General features: G+C 33.4%; 1 protein-coding gene across 1 annotated transcript; it reads left to right on the top strand.

Moving 5' to 3' along the window:
• The first annotated feature begins 18,695 nt into the window (after positions 1-18,695).
• LOC149423999 (uncharacterized) lies at positions 18,696-19,343 on the top strand. The gene has a single exon (XM_089631019.1). The coding sequence runs from the start codon at positions 18,696-18,698 to the stop codon at positions 19,341-19,343; it is 648 nt and encodes a 215-aa protein (XP_089487145.1).
• Positions 19,344-24,852: the final 5,509 nt, after the last annotated feature.

The following is a 24,852-nucleotide window of genomic DNA, read 5'->3' as shown; positions in this document are numbered from 1 at the left end:
ATTTTGGATTCCTTCCATTCCGCGTGGTTCGAATATTTTTGTAATTTGACCGCTCAATTAAAATATTAACATTTTTTTTTTCTTCATATGAAGTGGTTACTTTGTGATGTGACATTATAATTTAAAATTAAACAATAACTTTGTAAACATCACTTATAGGTAAATACTTAATGTCGACCGGGTTTCGCTACAACCGTAGCTTCATCAGGACAGTATAATACTATAATATTATACTGTCTTATAGTATTATACTGTCCTGATGAAGCTACGGTTGTAGCGAAACCCGGTCGACATTAAGTATTTACCTATAAGTGATGTTTACAAAGTTATTGTTTAATTTTTAAAAAAAAATTTGTTACAATCCGATATTCTGGTGGTTTATTTACCATCCAGTACACTATTTGCGGTTGGTTCGTTTCCCCTGATTCGTGGTTCGGTTTGCAAGTTGTAGGATCATAAATATTATTTTGTAACTATTGAAAAACCTTTGAACCTACGCTAGAAAATAAATCGAATACGTTTAAATGTGCGGAAAATTTCAATATTTTCATTCATAGCATTGATTTTAAAATATCTAAAACCGTATATTCTGAAACTGTTCCAACTGGCTTCAACTTCACTGTAACGTGAAAACGCTACTGGCTGGTAAGACGGCTGTCACCGATGTCAGCACGTATGACGTCAACAACGTCAAATTCACGAACTAAAACGAAAATGTCGTTTTGGTGGTAAATCAATAATGACACATTTAAACCGTTATAGAAAATTTATTTTAAATAAAAATGACTTTTTTTCATATTTTTTTAAGTTAAAAAAATAAACAGTGAAGTTACCCTATTATATGACTAATATGATGCAGTGGACCTCAAAATATATGACAGCATAGGATTTATTAATTACCTACCAATCATCGTTAAAATCAGCCATTAATATTAATATCGAGACATTAAAGTCCAGAGGTAGAATCGCACTAACAGTTCGTAAACTCCCATAATATTATATTCAAGAGATGAGTGACGCTGGGTTAATAAAATGGGTTTATGATCTATATCCTTAATTCAATGCACCACAGGACATTATTAATGTTCATAAGATCACTTTATATTGCACAAATTAAATTACAGTTTATGTCATGAAAGTTCAATACTGTTTATGAAATCTTAGCTAATACTTGTACGTCCTTCTCTAGTCATTAATACCTTATAAGTGTGAAATTTTGTGCCATGTGATTGGTCGGGTGACCGATTTAAAAAACCAATATAATGTAGGCTAATAGCAAAGAAACTAGATTCCGTATGGTGGAGGCAATGTTAAAATATTGTTAGGACCTTACAAAATTACCATAAAAACAGCTATTTCTAAATTGTAGGAGTCATGTAGGATAACGGAATGCACTGTTTGGGTATGTTGTAATAGCCCAGCTACACTACTCGCGAAGTTGATCGAAGTTGACCGAATACGATAGTGTGGGCACGAACTTCGCTTCGCTTCGGGCAACTTCGCTTCGCTTCGCCCGACTTCCGATTGTTGTCGGTAAAGGCGCCCGAGTCAAAGGACTCGAAGCGTCACGGTATAAATAAACCAATCACTGACTGGTTGGACTGAGTTACTCGCGAAGTTGCACGAGTGTGTGGGCACGCACTTCGAACTTCGGCTAACTTCGTCGAGGACTTCGCCGAAGCGTCGAAGCGAGTAGTGTAGCGGCCGCTTAAGATTGAAAGGATTGGGGTAGGGAAGGATATATTGTTTACGCGAGGCCCTTTGGAGCCAGTGGGACTGTGGCATACACAACTGGAGTATGTTATGAAGCTGAGGGAAGTGGGTGAGGGAAGGAGACGGGGAAGAGGCTGACTAAAAGTCCTGGAAGATCTGGACACCAAACGATTCTGAATTGTTATTTTTTCACAAGGCGATACTTATGTATTCAACTCTGGATAGGGGAAAGGGAAAGGATGAGAAGTACATGACTATTCCGATCTGATCATCAAACTCGGCTAATGCTATCTGAAGCAACATAATATTTTATTGGGGCGGTACTGAGATTATATGTAACACTATAAAACTTTTTTATTGGCGCCTTTGAAAAAATATGAACTGTGGAATAACAATCAAAGAACGACCATAGAATAGTACCTCTTTAACAGGTTATCCCGTAGTCCCGTTACGAAATATCATTTTTTCAAGAAGAACGCAGGCACTGCCAATCTATCTAGAGTCAACGAGTATAAATAAATTAAATTCTAAACAGAGTAGGTAGCCCGCTGAGTTTACATCTGTTGGAATTTGAGAACTAAACACAACACTTAATGCGACAATTTATCGAAAAGGATACACATCATAAACGTATTCCCTGCATGATACCACACCCCCCTTTTCCCTGTTTATATAAAGGTTAATTTTACCAATCCCCTTTTGCATTGGGGATAGAAATAATACACCATGATTTAATATTTTCGTTTTGTGATAATTTGCATAAATACTACCCCTGTCATAGTTACATATGCTTTCACAACAGGACGTCATGAATATTATTTTTAAACCAATGAATCGTTTGACAGCAATATTATTTATTGTAAAAAAATAGGCTAAGAGAAACCAAAATCAATTAATTACATGAAAAGTCATTTTTCTAACGAAAAGCTACAACGTTGAGCGGTTAATTAAATTTAAAGTCATAGGTAGGTACGTAAAATCAATTCCACTTTCATCTTGTCAATCCTAACCGTTACAAATTGAAGACATTTTTTTTTACATAAATCAGTCTACTTGAATTTTTATTTAATCATTGAATCAAACACCCTACAGATACTCTTTAAATGTTATATATACGAAATAAAAGTACTGTCACCAATTTATATTAGACTTACCGACTCCTAGGCCTCAGATAGGCCAATGAATTTGTTTGCTTGATCAAGATAGAATTTTTTTTAAATTATGTTAAACTACACAAATATCCCGACTGCTCCCAACCATCTGGAGCCAGTAAGACTATGGCATATCAATTTGGATTATATTGTGAGGCTGAAGGGAGAGGTAAGGGGAAAGGGATGGGGATGGGGAAGAGAAAGGTGGAAATGTACATAGTTATTCAGGTCTGGTCACCAAACATGTCCAAAGCCATTGCAAGCAACGTTTCCATTCTGAATGGTGGCCTTACACCAGGGCGATATTGAGAGTATCAATCAAATCAAATCAAATCAAAAATTATTTATTGTAAAATAAAAACTACAAAAGGTGTAGCTTATGGGTAGACCCCATTTCTTCCAGCTAACCACATTTATTTAATTACAATGTTTATATAATATTATTTGTTTTATTATAATAATTACAATGTTTATACAGATAAAATAACAATATACCAATGAAAAAATAAAAAAATACAAATATATATAACAATAAAAATAGGCGTTTCGTTTACGTGAGGTATTCACTCAACGTGTAGTGACATTTATTAACAAGGAAAGTGTTTAATAACGATTTGAATTTTTGTGTATCTTGTATTTGTTTAATGTTATGTTGAAGGTTGTTATATACTTTAATGGCCAAGTAGTATGGTCCTTTTTGGAATATTTTTTTGTTTGCTTTTGGTATTAATAAGTTTTCTGTGAGCCTTGTAGCGTATTTATGTGTTGAGTTTTTTAGTGGGAACTTGTCTGTAGATGATCGCACTAACATACATAACTCCATTATATATATGTCTGTGACTGTCAGAATTTTCAGATTTTTAAACATAGGTCTACATGAATCTAAACGATCAGAGTTTGTAATTTTTCTTATGCATCTCTTTTGTATGATGAAAACATCTTTAGCGTTTACTAAGTTTCCCCAAAAAATAATACCGTATTTTATTATTGAATATACATAACCATAGTATGCGGCTATTACTGATTCGGTGTTTAATATTTTTCTCAAGCTACCCAGAACATAAGAAAAACTACTGATTTTTGCTACAATTTTTGAGACATGTTCTTTCCAGTTTATGTTTATATCTAATTCTATTCCCAGTAGTGAACAGGTTTGGGAAGGTTCGATAATATTATTATTAATGTTTACATTTATATTTATAGGTGTAGCGTGCACTGGACAAAATTGTAAAATTTGGGTTTTGTTTGTGTTGAGTGATAGATGTTACGATAACAGCCAGTTTGCTATTAATTGGCAAGTCTCGTTAACTTGTTTGTTAAATTCGTCAATGTCTCCATTACATTCAAACAACAAAGCGGTGTCATCAGCAAACATTGAACATTCTGTGCCAGCAATTATTGGAAGTTCGTTTATATAGATAAGGAAGAGAAGAGGCCCAAGAATGCTTCCTTGTGGCACACCCTTGTTTATTGTTCTCCATTTGGATTCTACCATGTACTGGACCATTTTTCATTGATATTTGAACTTTCTGTTGACGATTTTTTAAGTACGATTCAAACCATTTTAATGCTAAACCTCTAATAACCACATGTTCAAGTTTAATTAGAAGAAGCTAATGATCAACATTGTCGAATGCTTTTGAGAGGTCGAGAAAGATACCTACAGTTTTTTTACTAATATTAATATTTTCTAGAATTTTGTTCAAAAAATTGAATACTGCCTGTGTTGTTGAACGGCCTTTACGGAATCCAAATTGTTGTGGACATATTATCTCAAAGTTTTCGAGAAAGTTATAAATGCGATTGTACATGGCTCTTTCAAATATTTTTGAAAAGTTTGGTAATAAGGATATCGGTCTGTAGTTTGAGATTTCCTGTTTAGGACCCTTCTTATACAAAGGTACAATAATAGATTGTTTTAATTGTTCTGGGAAGGTTCCTGATTCAAAAGATTTGTTAATTAATATTTCCAATGGGTAACTTAACGCTTCTGCACATGCTTTTATAATTTTTATAGGGATTTTGTCAGTGCCGACACTGCTTTTATTTTTCAGTTTTACGATGATTTTAATAATTTCCTCCCTGTTTACAGGCGTTATAAAGAATGATCGCGACTGTTTGTTTTTGACTGTTTTGGCAGATTGTGGATGTAGAGATGTATTTTGTGGTGGTGGCGGTGGTGTAAAGAAAATGTTCAATTCATTTGCAATGTTTTTTGGTTCTGATACCAGGTTATCATTTATTTTAAGACAGATTTTTGGTTTACTTTTAGAATTAGAATTATTTGAGTTCTCTTTTATTATGTTCCACGATGTTTTGGTTTTATTTTGCGCGTTTTGAATTCGTTTACTATTGCAATTCCGTTTAGCTACCTGTTTTACTTTACTGAGAATTTTTTTGTATTGTTTGTAATTGTTTATGATTGTGAGGTCATTTGGGTTTTTTTTGTTTCATGTACAGATGTCTTTTTTGTCTAATAGATATCTTAATACCAGTCGTTACCCAATTTATTTTGCGTTTTTGGGGATATTTATACTGTTTAAAGGGGAAACAAAGCTTCATACCATTATTTATTTCATTAATGAAGTATTCGTAACTTTCATTAATGGATTCAAACGATTTCAGTGGTTCCCAACATATACACGATAAGTAATTGTTAAAAATGTTAGTGTTTTCTGGGTTAAATGATTGTTTTTTTTTGTAAACCACGTTTGGTTTATATTATATTCTGTTTTTACGTGCATTAACTGTGCCATATGATCTGATACAGCTAATTCTGTGACTTCCCATATGTAAGAGATTTTTGATATATTTGTACCTTTATGATCAATTATAATTTTTTTTATTTCCTTGTATACGAGTAGGTTTATCCAATAATCAAGCGTATGTTGTGAGATTTTAGTGTGTTTTTGATTGAATCTGCGTTTTTGTTCTTGTAGCTTGTATCAATATTTAAGTCACCGCAGAGTATTATTTGTTTTTTGTTGTTTTTGCAAATTTTGTTTAGTAAAAGTTCAAGTTGTTCAAATAAAATATTTATATCATTTACTATCGAAATTATTTAAAATTAGTAAATAATGAAATGACACAAATTAATCCAATAAAATTTTAATTTCGTGATTTGAACCCGTGACCTCCAGCTTGCTAGTCAAGAACCCATCAACCGCGGACGTAGTCAAAAAGTTTCAGCAATTTGAGGTAAAATTCAGCTTGAACACGCCCATAACTGGTAAACTGGCATATAATGTTCTTATAACTGGTTTTCTTGGTCTAAAATTAATAATTATGTAGATTGGTACACAGTGAATACAGTAAACTCTTTCGATAATAATGTCATCAGGTAAGTGGTTTTATGGAAATAACATTGATCTGTCAACACACCTGACTTGGTGTTAGGTAAGTAGGTACTATAAAAATTAAGTTTTGTACATATTATGACTTTAGATGGGCTCGGTATTCTGTATTGTCATTTGTATTTGGTGTACATTGTTCTCGGTTACTCCAGACCGAAACCCTTCTCTATTATACACACACCTGTCCACGTCGCCCTGGGGGGTATTTATATAAAAACAGTTTCACATTGGACTGGGCAAAGTCGGACCATAACAGTATCCTTGGGATAAATACAAGAGTAAACAGAAACTACTGAAAACAAGCTTGGCAAATCTCTTAGATAGCCTAGAGCAGAAATAATGGTTTTAGCTCGGCCAATATGACTTTAAATCAGTAAAAGCTAAGTTTCTCTTCGAAATTCAAAATAATAGATAATTACAACGTGCAAGGTACAAGATATATGTAACATTATTATGATCTGTGTTTTACAGTTTTACAGAAAATCAAAACATAAACTTTTTGTCTTTAATTAGCAGATATATAAGTAGATACCGATCCTACACTACGGCTAGTTTTGTTTTTTTTTGCTAAAACATCATAATATTATAAATCTCATGCAGTGTTCATAAAGATGAAAAAAAAAAGTTTTTTTAAATTTGTTTATTTAAATCAAAACCATTTGTGAGGAAGAAAAACAGCAAATTAATAATCTTTTCAAACACAGTGTTGTATTAACAAAATGAGAACAGAACTATAATATAGGACTGACACGGAAAAAAAAGTGATATTTATTGACACCACTCATCAATAGATAACAATGCAAAAAATATGTCTACATCTTTTAAAGTCTTTGAGGCGATGACCGATAGTTAATTTCTACCAGAGAGAACAGGATAACATAAATAATGAGAAGGTATGTTAAGAAATATTATAAATAAACCGCATAACTGGGGAGCCGACATCTCAAAGAAAACACCTGCCAGTAAATTAAACTTACCTGTGGTGTTGGCAGATCCCTCATAAGATAACACGGTAGACAGTAGATGACTTGGGTTAAGGATTTTTTGCCGACCTTTTAGTGTTCATTGTTTCTGATACACTATTACAGGTAAGATAAACTTTTGGAATTATTGCCTTGAAAAAAATTAATAAAATTAGTTCGCTAAATCAAAAGTATTTGGAGAGCAGTATTTATTTGTAAAAGTTACGCACAACTTTATTAAACACCTTTATTTTTAAGCTTTATATCATTAAATAAAAAATATAGCCTGTGAGAGTTTTAAATTTTCAAACCACCCATAAGGATATTTTAAAAACTTCTTAGCGCATGGCGAAAATGACGACAAAAGTTGAAAATTATCGTCATAAATAGCATTGATTGATAAAATCAGGAAAAAACTGTGTCTCTATGCACACAGAAAAAAATGAGCATTGCTAATTTATTAAGAATCTCTTCAAATTATTGAAAATCCGGTTAAACCGGGTTGCAAGCCGTTTCCTTTACATAAACTTTTAGTAAAATCCTCATGTATTGGAACACGTATTCATTCGCCTTGAAAATATTAGGATTTTTATGAACACGTGTTCCGACGTCTTGTTCGTATTTTATTGAAAGTTTATCAGGAAACCTACCAGTTCATTCGTTACGGCCTGCAATCAGGTTTTTAACCGCATTACTAATAATTTTAAGATATTCTTAGTAAATTATTTATAATCATTTTTCTCCGTGTATTTATATCACGAAATCAGAGTTCACCTGTAAAAGCATTTATTGTTTTTTAGATTAACATCGTACATTTTTAAGAGCATTTTTAAGATTTTAGAATTTGATGACTTAACAAAACATTATCAAATTTTACAAAGCCAAATGTATATAAATCCTAAACCCATAAAGGATATTTCATTATCAATTACTTAGCCGCAAATGGAGCTTAATAAAATGATAATCCCACAAAAGGATTTCTAAACACTCTTTAAAAATCTAACGAATTGGTGGAGAAATAAGCACAAACAGTCGTTATCTCGTCTTAGGGCTTAATCCTTTTTATTTCTTCCTATTGAGAGGAATTTCGTAGATCGTTTTCGTGGAGCAAGGATTCGTTCATTCGTTAATCCTTCCCGTTATCGGCTGATGCCCCTCACTAGCGAATTACGCCCATAATCCTGCAGGACTTACTGCTTAATCTGGATCCTTTTCCGACACATTCCCGGAACTGGTTACTGGTGAAATGGAATAAGAAATGCGAGAAGTTCATGATGGATTTACATCGCTTACATACTAAACTTATGAACAAGAAATCTACACTCATATAAATCATATCGAGGAGTAACAACCTGATGTCCACACATATTTATTTTTTTATTTTTGAAATTCATTATTCACATTGAAATACAATTCTTCTCTTAAGTAATGATTGTGTGTAGAAGCGAAATGTAAGTACATTGTGAAACTATGTGATTCATTAATAAAGTTACGTGAAAATGTTAACATGATTAGTTGTTTGCATAGTGAAAATATAAAAAAGAGAACATGGTGAAGTTTTAAACTGAGAAGTTGTAATATACCTAATATAGGACTGGAAATTAAACGCGGAGGCATATTTGTACATTGTTGCAGGGGTACCTAAGTATGTACGTAAGTATTGTTTTTGGCTGTTGGATGTTTTTAAACTTATTTTATGAGTTCATTCGTATCTTTTTATTTTTCTTAGGTTATCTGGTAGATTATTGAATAATGTTATTCTTTTATGTTTTGGATGGGGTTCAATGAGGTTTTGATTTTACACGATGAGAATACGAAATAAAAAATGGTGAGTGCTTTTTCGTTTTTATTTTAGTATTTAAACTATTGAATTACTTGAAATTCATCAAATAGTTATTATTTTTTACATTAACCCAACACGTTAAGCCCTGGAGAAAATAATTTCCCTTATCTTTGGGGATGCTGCGTCTTTTTGAGGAGAAAAGGGAGAGGATGTTGGATAGCAATCTAAGGATCGGTGTATCCAGGAGTGACGTATAAATGTATCCCTCCACGTATAAATGTTGGTTATCCAATAAATGGTTCCCGGGGCGGTGGTACCCAAACCCTCCTCCCAAATTGATTTGTAATTTTGTGGTGTATTCTTCAGATTTTATTTAAATGATAATTTTTTTACAATATTGATTGGATTCAGGATAGTATTATGTATATGCCAACGCCCAATTAATAACAGCGTTTTTTTACGGGTACTATGAATTAGTGCATATTTTCCGTAATAAACCCAAGTTTTTATTGACAGAAAACAATTTGAATCTCATAAATTTATATATTCATTTTCAAATCTACAACTTGATTATTATTATTATTTTATAGGCAGTTGTGCTCTAAATATTTGCACTATAATTATTATTACTTTATTTATAATTTTTTATTGGATCCATACTCTGCGATACAAAATTAAACATTTGCGTGCTATTTATTATAAGCGAGTAAGTTTAAAAAAATTATGACTATGTTATAAGCAATAATTAGTCGCCTGAAATATCAATACAAATTGAAAATATTTTCCGATAAAAATAAATGCCGCTAACAGGAACTGAACCCGTGCCTTCTGATGTCCGGTCAGGTGCTCCACTATGAAATCTGGAAATAAAAATTCTTTTATCATATTCAACAACAAAATTTTAATAACCTCACAAACATCAAAATAAATAATTGTACGTCTTTGTCTTCAATAACGTGAATAGCAAAAATAATAAAAATGTTAATGTTTTATAGAGACGGCTTAAAGCAGGAATCACGTGGCGACATAAGTCAGTTAGAATTCAGTAGGCGTGTTTTTAACTCACTGGGTTTAAACACGTGAGAATCTGAACATACCTTCAGAGGGCGGTTTTATGGGCGACCTTTGCATTCCCTGCAGGTAGGCAAACAAAACCTTTTTAAATGGATCGCCCTTGGCGACTTTGATCGCGATTCGGCGGAGGACAACTGATGGGCCGTGAAATAAATAATAATATCACTAAAGTGAGGCCGTTTTCAGAGGGATCTTAAAAGAAACCCGAATCATAACCTATAAAGGGTTCCAAAGGGTCCGTTCAATCGTTATGTTATACGTTCTTATTACTTGTTTATTTCACTTGGGTAAAAAATATATCTTTTTGTTTTTGTACTTTACGTTGCTTCAAAAGATAAAAGTTAATATTTTTAACGGGGCACTCTTTTATATGCTTTCAACAGCCAAGCAAATAAACACTTTTTTTGTTCAAATAAATTTTAGTGGTCGCTACCACTGACCAAGGTTTCTAAAATACGCGACGTTTAGGATAAAGATTACAACGCTCTAGACCAAACATGTCACGAACCCCCTTTGTATTATAAATAAAGTTAGTTTAAACGTTTTTGTATCGCCAGTAGAGTGTTTGGTAATCTTGTACTTTTTGTTCTAAGACTGAATTCACGGTGGTGCCATATAAATGGAGTCTACCTGTAAAAGTTTTGCTAAAACATAGAAAATAAAAGAAATACATGGCTTATTGGACAAATCACACAATTTTTTTCTCAATCATGATTACCGTCTGTTAAAGTTGTCATAAGTTTGATTGGTTTATTATAAAGACATAATGAAGAAGAACAATAACCAATCTACAACTTATACTGCTTATGATGTTCTGCAAATTATGAGGAAAAGCAAGTATTCCTACCAGACTAAAGAAACATGAAATAGTAAAAACATTATATTAATTTTATATTGAGTGGAAAAAGTTAAAGAAAAACAATGAAATCAAAGCAAAACGTAGTATTGTTATGAAAAATAAGGTAAAAACGTTTAAAACTCTTTTCGATATTACCCGTGCCAATGCAATGGAAATTATTACTGTAAGATAGATGGTTTGGTGTATTTATACAGTGCTAAGAGTGTTTGCTCTTATGTTATGATAAGAAACAAGCGATGAAGTTATAAGAGTTGGCAAAATTCGAAATAGGCGAAACTTTTTTTACTGAAAAATTATCAAAAGCTTTCAAAAACCATTGGTCACAAATATAACAAGATTACCAAGATGGCTGAGGATTCCGATCCAGAGAATTTAATGTATGTTGAAGATCTAACCACAGCAATGATTTTTTTTGCTACGCATCAGTTACGGCAGTTTCAATCATTGAACTATTACAAAGAGTTTATTTATTTTTTATTTATTTATTAATCTTAAGTTAGCTCACATCTTCGTGTGTGCTAATAGTTTTATAAACATATAAACATGTACATTGTTTGGCAAACATAATCTTTCTTTAAATATTTCAATAAAGTCACAAAAAAAGAAACATTAATAATTGAGATAGACATATTTTCTTAATTCATTTTTGAGCTTATTAATATTTTCTATCACAGCAATTTCCTTCGGGATTTTGTTATAGAGTTGAACGGCCTGGTACATCAGAGATTTTTGGGTGCTTGTTTTTTTTCTTGTTGGCAATCTAATTTGCTTAGAATTTCTCGTCCCGTGTCCGTGTATCTCGTAATTGTAATTTATTTTTCTTTTCAGTTCCTTAGACATCATCCCTATGTTAATTTTATGTATAAAAATAAGAACATTCAAATACACAGTTTGCTTCACCGTTAAAATATTCAGCTCCTTTAACATGTCTCTTATCCGTGTGTATTTGTTGCGCTTAAGTATTATTCGCATTGCTTTATTTTGCAGTATTTGCATTTTTTCATTTTCTCTTTATTGCAGAGAAAAAGAATACTTGAACAGTAATTAAAGTGTGGTGATATAATTGTATTGTATATTATCTGGCATGTTTCTTTATTTACTTTGTTTCTGATTCTACCAAGAAATGATATTTTTTTTGCAATTTTTTTAATTGTATAGTCTGCATTTTTTGAGAAGTTCAATTTTGAGTCTATAATAACACCTAGATATTTAATTTCTTCCACTTTTTTTTATGATTTCTCCATTTATAGAAACCTTTGGTTCCTCATGCGTATTTGTTCTGCCTATATGCATGTATTTTGTCTTATTTACATTTAGTTTTAATTTATTTAGTTTGAGCCATTTTGACAATGTTTCTAAGTCACTATTTATCTTTTTGTTTGCTTTCTCATAATTATCTTCTGCAATATAAATTAGTGCGTCGTCTGCAAACAGTCTTATTTTGCAATGTTTTAATATTTTTACCATATCATTTATGTAGAGTATAAACAATATCGGACCCAATACAGATCCTTGCGGTACATCCAGCTTATTTTCAATCGAATTTGATATATTGTTTCTTATCTTTGTTGTTTGTTGTCTGTTGCTTAAGTAGTTTTTAAACCATTCCAGTTCTTTCCCTTTTATTCCATATTTTACTGAGTTACTGAACCTCGTTTTCATATTTTTTGGTAGGAACACCTGAAAAAGGTGTGTCCTTCAGCACCTGCTGGAATACACCGAGCGAAAGATGGCAAAAGCAATATATGCTTTACAGATGAATCTATTTTGAGATGCAGCTAAAATTGACGAAGAGAGAACTAAAAAGCATTTAAGATGTTAGTATTTTTACTGTTTTAAGGTTCTTGCACATGGTATGCGCAAAATAATGATTTACTGCATTTGAAGGACAATTGGCGTTCAAAAAGACGTATCAAACATCTGAAAAAGATGCAATAAAAAAGGGACGTCTTTGGTGTCTGTAGCAAGAGTTTGTTGCTTTTGCATTCTTGGATGATGAAGTTTCCTTAGAAACTAAACACCAGCCTTGGAAAGGCAAGATTTGGAAATTTTGTTAAAAGCTTACAAGTTGTTACAAATTAAACATTGAAATTTTTTAAATCGCAGTTTTGTGTTATTTTTTTACGATAGATGTTAAGACCTGGTAGGATGGTGATGACTACTGTACATCTACATAAATCTGAGACTTTTGTACATTTTATGAAAAATTTTATTGACATAGCAGAGAGAAGAGTAGCGTTCATGGAAGAGTACAATCGTTTTTACGCCACCAATGAAGCAATATTTACTCAGGGCGGTTAAAGATTTTTGACGAAAATTTCACAACTCAAAGAAGTCCACGTTGATGACATCTTGAATTATTATATTTATTTTTAAATGTTCCATGTAATTACTTAATTGATTTTAATTGTGTATTCTTCTACATTTTATAAAAAAAACTTAAAAAAAACAATCATTAAATAAACCTTTTTGTATTTTTTCGTTAAACTTTATCCTGTTTTTAAAGCTGGTAGCATTAAAACAGCTTAAAAAAAACTGAAACAAGTAAAATTTTTAGAAAAATGAAAACATATGAAAAGAAGCCCCGTGGAGAATTATAACAATTTTGAAGCACCCTACTGAACACCCACAAACACGCTATAGTTTAATGTAATGTATAATTTTAGAAATGCAATTCCATTTTATTATCACATTGATTTTTATAGAGTTGATTAGCAATATTTCAGGGCAAGTAGATATTATTATTGTTATTTTTTATCTCCTTATATATCCTTATTTTGACGGCCTCCGTAACAATTTAATTATTTGAAATAATATATAATATATTTACGGCAAATTCCAGAACGTTGGTTGAAATGGCTTTAGCTGTGTTTGGTGATCTGAATAGCCAGGTACCCCACCGCCTTCTTCTTCCACATATCCTTCCCCTCCCCACTTCCTTCAGCCTCACAAAATACACCAATTGATGATGCCATAGTCTCACTGGCTCCATACGATTGGGAATTCACATAAAAAATACGTAAAAATTAATAATCGCCAAAATAATCACTGGCTCAGATTTCAAATTTCTTAAAAAGGTTGCGAACGACTTAATGGCAATTCTTATTATCGAAATTATATGTTTTGTTAGGCAGAAACTGCGGGGGTTTGAATGTATTTGGGTAAGAAACGACGTTGTATTATGAGTTTCAAACCCAAAATTAGGAAAATTATCATTTAATATGTCAAACCTACTTTTTGTAATTACCGTATGAGTAATTTCAATAATTACCGATTTTTGATGTGAATTGAATAGTGGCAAACATGATACGATTACGTATTTCATTATTGTTCTATTTATGTATAAGAAGTAATTTTGTGTTTTTTTGGTTTACGTATTTCAAAATGAGTCGATTAGTACCGGGTTCGATTCGCGTATAATGTTTAAAATATAGTAAATATGTGTTTAAAATAATGAAGTAGAGCAGTAAACTGCTTCACTTTTGTACCTACGTTCATAACTCGGGATGAAAATAAAATCGAATGTTCTGCTTGTATGAAACTCAAATAGTTATTCATAGTCTTATATGAATTAAAAGGGAACATAGGTTACTGAGCCAACGCGCGTTGTTGACTGTGGTGAACTGGGTCCAGTCGACGAACTGGTGGTCTACTGCATTCAGTATCGCACATAAGCCCGTTGGGCAAACAAGCTGTCACCGGCTGCCACAAGCTGTCACCGGCTGCCAAAAGCACATCGTTCTATGCTCTTTGTTGTGAAAAAATACCTTCCTGTGATTTGAGATGTGCACAAATTATTTTCGATCAAAAACCAAGTCTGATGGAGTTTCTTTCCATTCATATGTACTCAAAAATTACTTATTATTTTAATGGACACAATTATTCAAAATGCTTTTTGAATAAAATCAAGTGAGTATGAAGGACAACTTAGCGATAGTACTTCGTATTCTACTACTCTGATCACTCGTTTGTTCGTAATGAATGAGGGTAAAAGCGGCTCACTGGCGGGTGAGCATGTACGCGGCGAGCAGACTGAGCATGATGTCGATACAAAAATGTTCGTCGCTCGTCTGTGACGTCATGTTTGTCGCGGACATGCTCGCTCGGCAATGGACCGTTTTAAGCTCGCAACTGGTGCCACGAGGAGGCAAGAGAAACGAGGGAAGTTCATAATAATACTCGTAAAGCCTTTTCACCCATACACATATTTTTTGAACGGCTATCTCTTTCTACTGCGTTCCATTCATTTAGGTATGTGTGATGTTATTTGGAGTTATTTCATTTATTTATAAAAAAATCGTTGTTTATTCTTTTCTCGTGCGTTTCGTAATTCTATTATCTATCTAGAAACAGGAATGTGCCAGATTTAATGTTCGATTAGTATGAACATAAAATCTCTTTGTATTTATGTCAATGTTCATAGTACCTACCTATATTTTCACCAAGTTTCACAGTGGAAGATTCTTTATAATAGCGTTATATATGTTAAGTAACTGGATATGAAGAAAAAGTAGCTGATATAAAATTAAATTATGTGTAATGGACATCTTAACAAAACTCATAAATATATAACTCATAAGTTAATCTCTTTTATAATCATCCAGGGAAAAGAAACGCTGAGCTCGCTTGCGAGAATCTTTTTGAATCGCACATTTAGAAAAACAATTATAAAGTAAAATCTTTAAAGTCCAAGCATAAAAAGCACACTCATGAAAACACAATATCCGTTTCTTGAAAGCTCGGGAGAGCTTTTTCCGATCGCAGCTTTATGTAGCTACCGGCTGAGCACAATGTTGGTGTTCCGTGAAAACATATTGATTTGTGTGGACTCTACACTAAGAAAGGGTATCTTTGAAAGGAAAACCTTGTCACCTCTTACTCAATGGTCGTGACGTGGGTACGTTGGGAGCTCTTTCTCTGTTTATTTAGGTGCGAACTCAGAGCGTCGTAATTTTTCGATTTAATGACGATAAATGTGGTACATAAAAAGTGCACTTTCATTACAAAAAACTTTACTTGTTCCCAGTGAAACTATTATGTCAACAACCTTGCTAAGATTTTAGTTTTAGTTTAATAGTGGCACAATCTATTTTGGTACTTCAATATGGTATGTATAGTACTCGTGTAATAAGCTTTACATTTTCAATTTTTTTCAGCTTCCCTTTTTAGGGCATTAAGAATGTAAACAGATATAAAATTTGGCTTCTGAAATTAAGGTTTTTGGTTTGATTTTCTTCTTTGAAAATAATTTACATTGTCAAAGACATTATACTTTCAGACTCTAAAATACGTACTTTTTACAAAAGTGTGCTTTAGTCAAGTTCGATTTCATGAATAAATTTAAAAAACAAAAACAAGCTGATAAAAGAAAACCGAAAATTAACATTAAAAAATGTCTCAAAATGTTGCTTAGATTATGATCTGGATTATACCGAGGAAATGGGGATTATTCAAAAAGCGGAAGCAGTGGCGAAACAGCCGGAAGTGACGTCATAAAACCTTTTTGGACCCACAATCCGCCGCGACAATTGTAAATGAGAATTGCGCAAAAGTGCTAAGCGAACAATTTACACAACATTGGCGTTACGCCTTTGTAAACTCGAATTTCCTAAAATTGTTATAATAACACACTTTTGTCCCTATTCTTTTCAATTCTTAATGAAAATATTCCTTTTGTTTACCACTCTTTAGATTTGGTTAAGTATTTATTAAATATTCATAAATAAAACACAATATTTTTTGTTAATAATTGTTTGACAAAGTTGAGAAATCGATTCTCAATTGAATCGTTTCTATGGATATTTAAACAATGAACATTATTTTTGCGTACGGTAAAAAAATTTACTAAAATGTCAGCAAAATATAATTTTGGATATGATTTGAATATGTCACATTCTGAAATTCATGTATATGTGTATACGTACTTAATAAAATGATGTCGCAGTTTTTGCAATAGTTTTAACGGGTGACCGGATAACTCATCAAAATGACAATTCAATACACCTATACAAAGTGCTATAAAGTTATGAAAAGTAATGAAACCAAAACTAGGTTACATATGTAACTAGGTTAAATAGATTACATATGTAAAACTATTTAACCTAGTTTAGTTTCATTACTTTTCATAACTTTATAGCACTTTTTATAGGTATGTTGAATTGTCATTTTGAGGAGTTATCATGGAACCCTTTTGATAATGTTAGATACAAACGAAATTTTTAAAAAAAGTAGTTTTAGCGCAAAAAAATGAAAAAAAAGTGATGGGATAATCAATTCAGCTAAAATATTGAATTACCGTTTCGACTTGAGCTTTCAATGAGCCCAATAAAACTTAGTCCTGGATCACGAGCGCAGCGCCTGGCGGGGAGGACTTTGTTTCTTTCATGATGCCGGTAATTTGGACCGTTCTCTGCAACACTACAACGAAAGTTCTACGTTCTAGGCTGTTCGTTCGTACGCAGTGGTCTTCAACGATTTCAACAAGTTGATATAGTGCTATAACTAGTAGTTCTCTTATTAAATAATTCAAAACCAAAATTTCCGCTAAAATCGTAAGTAGTAACTTAAATACCTACCTACTTATAAACTACCTATTCTATGTAACAGTTTTTAAATGTCAATTAAAGAACTATACGTAGGAATTGTTCAAAGAAACGTCACTAGTTCAATGACGGTACTTACATACTTTCTTCGGACCGGTAGGTACTATATTATTGAAAAAATGCAAATACGAAAGATCAAATAAAAACGACGATTTGACATTTGACAATGAATCTATACTGAACCATTGAAATGATCACTATCTGAACGAAGATGCAAACATATTTACAGAGAGACGAAATGTAAATGAGATTGGTTCAGTCAAAAAATGTTAAGTACATAATTTGTTTATCTTTAGGTTGTCGACGCCTTTTCCACATCGTACCTGAAGGAACTATGTCGTTTCGAGAAACTTGTTCCTGGTCGTACGCCGACCGCCGAACAATACCGACTACTATTTCTCAAAATGATCCTTTTGTGCTGAAGAAAGTTGTAGTGTAGTTATCGCTGACAATTACAGACTAGGTTTGCCATATTATCCACTGGCTTTCGGTTAATGTCTCTATCACACGATTATTGCCACAGCCACAATTAAAATCGAGAATAACTAAAGTAAAGATTAATTCGGAGATTATACCCACTAGTTATTCGCAGAGAGCAGGGTAAGTATTAAGACTAACTAATAAACTACCCCATCACTTTTCCACAAGAGTAGGCAGAGATGATAGAACGCTACACACCTCCGTCTCGGCACATACTCCATGCTTAATCCATATTCATTTCAACTCTAGACGTAACCAGACCTAAGTATTTGAAACACCGCGTAGTTCCGCGTAGTTCCGCGTAGTTCCGCGTAGCCATATTTGATACTACCTACTAGTGGCAGTGCAGTGTCGTGCGTGCTCTGACAGACATACATACTCAGCTATATATCCACTTCATCGCCGGTGCCCGACAATCCAGAGGTGCTCAACCTTTTCAACATGAACTGTTCTAAGTGCCAACTAACTATTACCGACGGCATCACGTGTTACTCCTGCAGTAAGCAGTTTCATTACGAATGCGGAGGAACATCTGAAACTACCTTTAGAAAGGCTAATAACGAGAAAAGAAGAACCTGGCGCTGCACTACATGCAAAACTCCACTCCAATCATCCGCTACGTCAACCAACCCAATAGAAGATGTAATGGTCGAAATAAAAAAAAATATCTTCTGAACTTGCCTCTCTCAAAACACTTAATAAGCAAGTCAAGGAAGACATGTCAGAACTGAAAAAATCTGTCGACTTTAACAACTCAAAATTGGATGACTTTTCCAATAGATTCCAAGCTTTCGAACAGTCAATGAGCAAAGTAGACTTTTTGGAACAAGAAGTTTCCTCGCTTAAATTGACCATCAAACAAATTCAAGAAGATTCCAACAAAAGGGAGCAATGGATGAGACTACAAAATGTCGAAATAAAAGGAATACCTCAAGATAACAATGAAAACATTCCAAACATTCTATCAGAGATAGCAAACAAACTTGGCTTACACAACTTTAAAACTAACGAAATTGAGTTTGCCACCAGAGTCTCGGCGAAAGACCCACTTCATTCCAAATTAATCAAACCAATAATTGTTAAATTCACCACCCGCTCGCGTAAAAATGAATTCATCACCGAAATTCGACGAAGGAAAGGAATAAGCACGAAGGACCTGAATTACCCTGGTGACGATAGAAAAATCTATGTCAACGACCATCTGACTAGTTCTAACAAAAACCTCCTTTTTCGGGCCAAGGGGATTGCCAAGGAGAAGGGATTCCAGTTCACGTGGATAAAAAACACCAGGATATTTGTGAGAAAAAATCCCACTTCGCCTCCCATACCAATCTTCAAGGAAGAGGACCTAAAGAAAATAGCCTGAGTCGATCTGCATTCTCTTCGCGTCGTAAAATGGATTTTTCATACACTCATGTGTCTCCCCATACATTTCCCCCCTCCTTTTATCCACTCTTATTACACTCACCCTCCCTCTACCATTTCACCCTCTCCCACAAACTTTCTAATTCTTTTCTAAATCAGTCTACACTTCTCAAGAACCAACCTGGAATACCGCATGTTGGCGACCCCCTGCACTCCCGACAATCAGACCTACTCGACGGACAATCGCGGTCTCACACACACTAATTATATTCTCTGCCGTGGTAAGCAAATTACCGTATACTCATTTTTCAACAAATATTTCACTCAAATATAAACTGAATAGTATTATTAACCGCTTTTACCTCAAATATGGATATCTACCTCTATCTAATTATATCAACATCAGAATAATATTATCACTAGCCGAGCCAGAGATGCGTATTACAAGATTTTTATACCATTATTATTTTAAACTACTTTATGCACCCATACCAAGAAATTATTGTGTTAGATGTACTTACTTTGTAAAACTGCATGACCACTATAACCGAACTCACTTATTGAAGTTATCATTTATATGTATAACTTACCGCCTACTCACTAATATTTATTCGAATACTCCCCATGTCTTTAGCAATATATCACCAGAACTGTAGAGGTCTTCGTACCAAGACTACGACGATCCTTCAAAATACCTTTTCAAACGATTACGATTTAATTGCCCTCACAGAATCATGGCTCACCAAAGGTATCAGAGACGAAGAACTTTTCGATCCTCGATACTATGTATATCGTAGAGACCGCGATTACGCTTCCACCGGTCAGCGTCTTGGCGGTGGTGTAGTGATAGCTATTAAACAGGAGCTGATCAGCGTCGCCAGACCAGAATGGACTTCTTGTGCTGAAGAAATTTGGGTCACCATTCGCACCAATACTACACCTCACAGTCTGGTCCATATATGTTGCGTGTACATCCCCGGAGGGACTCAACATCAATATTTAATCGAAAATTTCCTGAACATGTTATCAGACGTAGTATCAAATAACCCCAATGATTCTTTTATTATCTTAGGTGACTTTAATCTTCCTGAAATTTCATGGATCCAAACTACGCCATCTGCTCACTATGCAGCTAGTAATTACTCTACTCACGTTAGTAATTACTTCGTAGACTGTATGCATTTTCTGAACCTCTCTCAATATAACGGTGAACTAAACTCAAGCGGCCATATCCTAGATCTGATTCTGTCAAATCTACTAATCTCCGTCGAATCTAATGACGACCCGCTAGTTCCCGAAGATGAACATCATAAAGCTCTATCCATTAGTGTGTCATTTCAGGAAACTCCTTCATTGACAAATGCGAAAAGAAAAGTTTTTCTATATAATCGTGGAGACTACGATTCAATTAATTTCGCCCTTGAACAAGCTGACTGGGCTTCCATTTTTTCTACCTCTCAAATAGAACCAGCGCTTGACGGTTTCTATACGTTTTTGAAAAACCTCATAAATCTTCATATTCCTCATAAACTTTCGTGGAACTCGAAATATCCTCCTTGGTACAGTGCTGCCCTTATTAAGGTAACTAAGGAAAAATCAAAATACTTTAGCAAATATAAAAAACACAAGAACCAGGCTGACTATGACGCATTTTCCCTGCTTCGTAAACGGCACAAAGACTTATGTCGGAAAAGCAAATCCCGTTTCTTGAGTAATATTGAAAACAATATTTCCTCAAACCCTAAAAACTTCTGGAGCCACGTCAAATCTTCTAACGCATCCCAAGGTGTCCCAAAATGTATGTATTTTGGAGAGTTGAAAGCCAATAATGGAACGGAAATTGCAAATTTATTTTCAAAATATTTCAGTTCAGTTTTCAGTAAACCCTCCGATCCACTTACCCTTGATCCAACTGACGTCGGGAACTATACATCCAATATAAGCAATATTGAGGTGACACGAGAAATTGTCTTAAAATACCTTAAGGAAATTGATACTCGCAAAGGTGCCGGTCCTGACGAAATACCTCCAATCTTTATCAAACAATGTGCACACAATCTAGCCTTACCCCTTTCTTTAATTTTCAATCGTTCCCTAACCGATTGCACTGTCCCTGTTATATGGAAATCTGCTTATGTGTCTCCTTTTTTCAAAAATGGCAAAAAAACAGACGTTAAAAACTACAGGCCAATCTCCAAACTTTGTATATTTAACAAAATTTTTGAAAAAATAGTCTATGACCAACTATATTCTGCTCTTAAGCCCAGCCTGAATACGACCCAACACGGTTTCATTAGTGGTAAATCTACAACCACAAATCTTTTAACCTTCACAGAGTACCTGCAGGATAATTTGGATAACAGAATACAAGTGGACACTGTCTATACCGACTATAGTAAGGCGTTTGACAAGGTCGATCACTCAACCTTGTTGAACAAGCTTTTAAAGATTGGTATTCACGGCAATCTTTATCGTTGGCTCTCTTCTTATATCTCCAACCGTAGTCAAATAGTAGTGGTTGCTGGATTTAAATCCGACTCTGTTGCTGTAACATCGGGAGTTCCTCAAGGCAGCCTGTTAGGACCGTTACTATTTAATATCTATATCAATGATATTGGTCACTGCTTTTTACACTCGCAGACCATCCTATATGCAGATGACATGAAAATCTTCTCACCTATAAAATCAATCGAAGACTGTCACAAGCTGCAAAAGGATTTACAACGTTTAAACGCGTATGTTAATGCCCATTGTCTTGAATTAAATATATCCAAATGCTTCATCGTACGCTTTACTAGAAACAAAAACATATTTATACACGAATACTCAATTAATCATCAACCTTTATCTACCAAATCAAAAATTAAGGACCTTGGGGTTATACTTGATAGTAAACTGAATTTCAATAAACATATTGACCACGTAGTCACTAACGCATCTTCTATGCTGGGTTTCATAATCCGTTCCTGTAAACAATTCAAAGATATTGCTACTTTCAAAACACTGTATTTCTCATACGTTCGTAGTATCCTTGAATACGCATCACAAGTGTGGAACCCAGGCTATGCAATACATAAAAATAGAATTGAAAGTGTTCAAAATAGATTTTTAAGGTACCTTAATTTCCGCTCTTTTCGATCTCATATCAGTAATGAAGACTCTGCAAAGTTCTTCAATATACAGACGTTAACTTTCCGAAGAAATATAGCAGATTCGGTAATGTTATTCAAAATTACACACAATTTAATCGATAGTCCTGATCTTCTTCAACGCCTATTATTCCATGTTCCCAATCGCAACAGCAGACAGTCGCTTACTTTTAATCTCCCTCATTGTAAGACGAATTCCAAACAAAACTCATTTATCTACAGATCCACACACTCTTTTAACTTAAATTATTACCATATTGACATATTTAACTCGACTTTACGCGACATAAAACAAAAACTCAATAATCAACAAAACTCAAACTAGAAGTTCAATCCCTATATATTCCCGTCCTTTGCCTCTTAATCCTTATCCTATATTTCCCCCTCCTCCCCCCCACCCTCCTTTATTTTAATATTTTTAATATTTTCTAACTAAACAAGAAATTAATTTAAGAGAACATCTCTATGCCATTGTACACCATTGTAACACCATTAACTATTCATCAGTGGAAAGTTCATAATTGGCATAATTAATAATATTATTATTGTATCATTATATAATTAAAGATTTGCTGTCAACTTTTCCAAATAAATAAATAAATAAATAAACACTTAATCGTGCCACGTGTTCCAGGGTCGTCTTTGGACTTGGTATAATATTTTTTCAACTAATTTGAATTTTAAAATTTTTGCGGGCTTCGTTATAAGCGTTCAAAAGAAGAAGATTTTGAACGTGATTTGAAATTTGTAAATGCGAATCATAGGAGTAAGCACTATATTAAAAAAAAAAAATACGAATCATACGGGTAGCGCTATAAATTAAATACGAATCATATGGGTAGCGCTATAAAATAAATAAACAAAATAATAGGCGCAAGCGACTGCTGTAAAAATATTTCACGCAACACGACTTATTTAAAATTTAGCAAAAAATCTCTAGAAAATAGAGTTTAATAGCGTTTAAAAAACACATTTTTTAGAACATTCAACTTATTAAATTAATAACGAAAGCAAACGTGTTTTTTATTATTTTCTAAGCGTACTTTGCGATTTTTTTCCATCGAGGTAATTTCATATAATTACCGTTTCAACTCAGCATCTTAATAGAGATTGTCTTAATATTTATTTTTAAAAGCTTAAAAACGTTAAGTATTTAAGGGAAGTATGTTTTAATATGTCGGTAGAAATTTGGAATAATCGCAATTAAAATATAGTTTTGCGGGGTGTATTTTTAAAAAGTTCTAACTGACATTTAAATGCAATACTACTTATTTTGCTAATTTTTATAGCAAAAATAATTTTCATATCGGTTGTATTTTCAGATAAACTTGTATGACGAATGCCTAACATCAAGCTTTTAAAGCTACCATTTATTTTACAAGATTCTAACATCACTTTAAACCTTTTTCAATTGCCATTTTGTTTGTATCTGATAGTTGATGTTGTTACGAGGCGAAGTGAAGTTCGTCTTTTTGCTTGTATATGATTGTAAATTCGCCTCACCGTGTTTTTAGGTGTCAAAGTTTGCACAGATGAATTCTCATAATCTATATAAAATTTTAGGATTGTGAGGATTTATCTTGTTTAGAATATTAAAGTTCAACATATTTTAAAGAAAAAGATGAAAAGGACGTATATCTTGGAATTGCGTATATCATAAATGGCTATACGTCAGAGATTGGTAAATAGATAAAAATAAATCATTTTGCAAGCTCTGACACATCATATCTTAGAACAAGATAAAGTGACATTAGAACCCTATCAACCAAGGTGACGTACTACATCATTACTAAAGAAACTTTCCTTACAATGATGGAAGTATGGTAAATTGAAATTCTCTGGTTAGTCAAATACGAAATATTCATCTTTAAAAAAAATTAAATACCTTACCTGTGCTGAGTTAGATTTTATATCAAATCAACCCACTTATCAATGAAAATACAAGGTGAAAAAATTGGGGGACAAAGGCAAAAAGAATAATAATTCAGGTTTCGTCTGATATTTGAGAAGAATCCACGTATTTTCGTAGTGCACTCAGCGAAACTTTTAGCTAGAACTACTGGAGATAATACACTTAGAACAAATAAAACGTATCCTAACTTCAAACTGTTTCAATAAATAGAAACTGCAAAGGAATATTATGGCCACGTACAAGTGTTTTAGCTGCGCAAAAGTTTGCCAAAAATTTTGCTACCTATACAACGTGTTCCGTAAGTTATGGGAACATTTAATTGAAAGGAGGGACTTGTGTGTGCGGCCGGAACTTTTGTCGAGAACATTATTTGATCGGTAATTTGGGGGGAAAGTTTTAATTTTCTCGTTGTGAATCCAAAATCGGTTAGAAAAAAATCTTCGTTTTCT

The sequence above is a fragment of the Hesperophylax consimilis genome, chromosome 4 (assembly GCF_061612785.1).
Source record: "Hesperophylax consimilis isolate HC1 chromosome 4, BYU_Hcon_1.0, whole genome shotgun sequence".
Lineage (NCBI taxonomy): Eukaryota > Metazoa > Arthropoda > Insecta > Trichoptera > Limnephilidae > Hesperophylax > Hesperophylax consimilis.
Note: the sequence above shows the minus strand (reverse complement) of the source record. Positions and strands in the feature narration are given on the sequence as shown.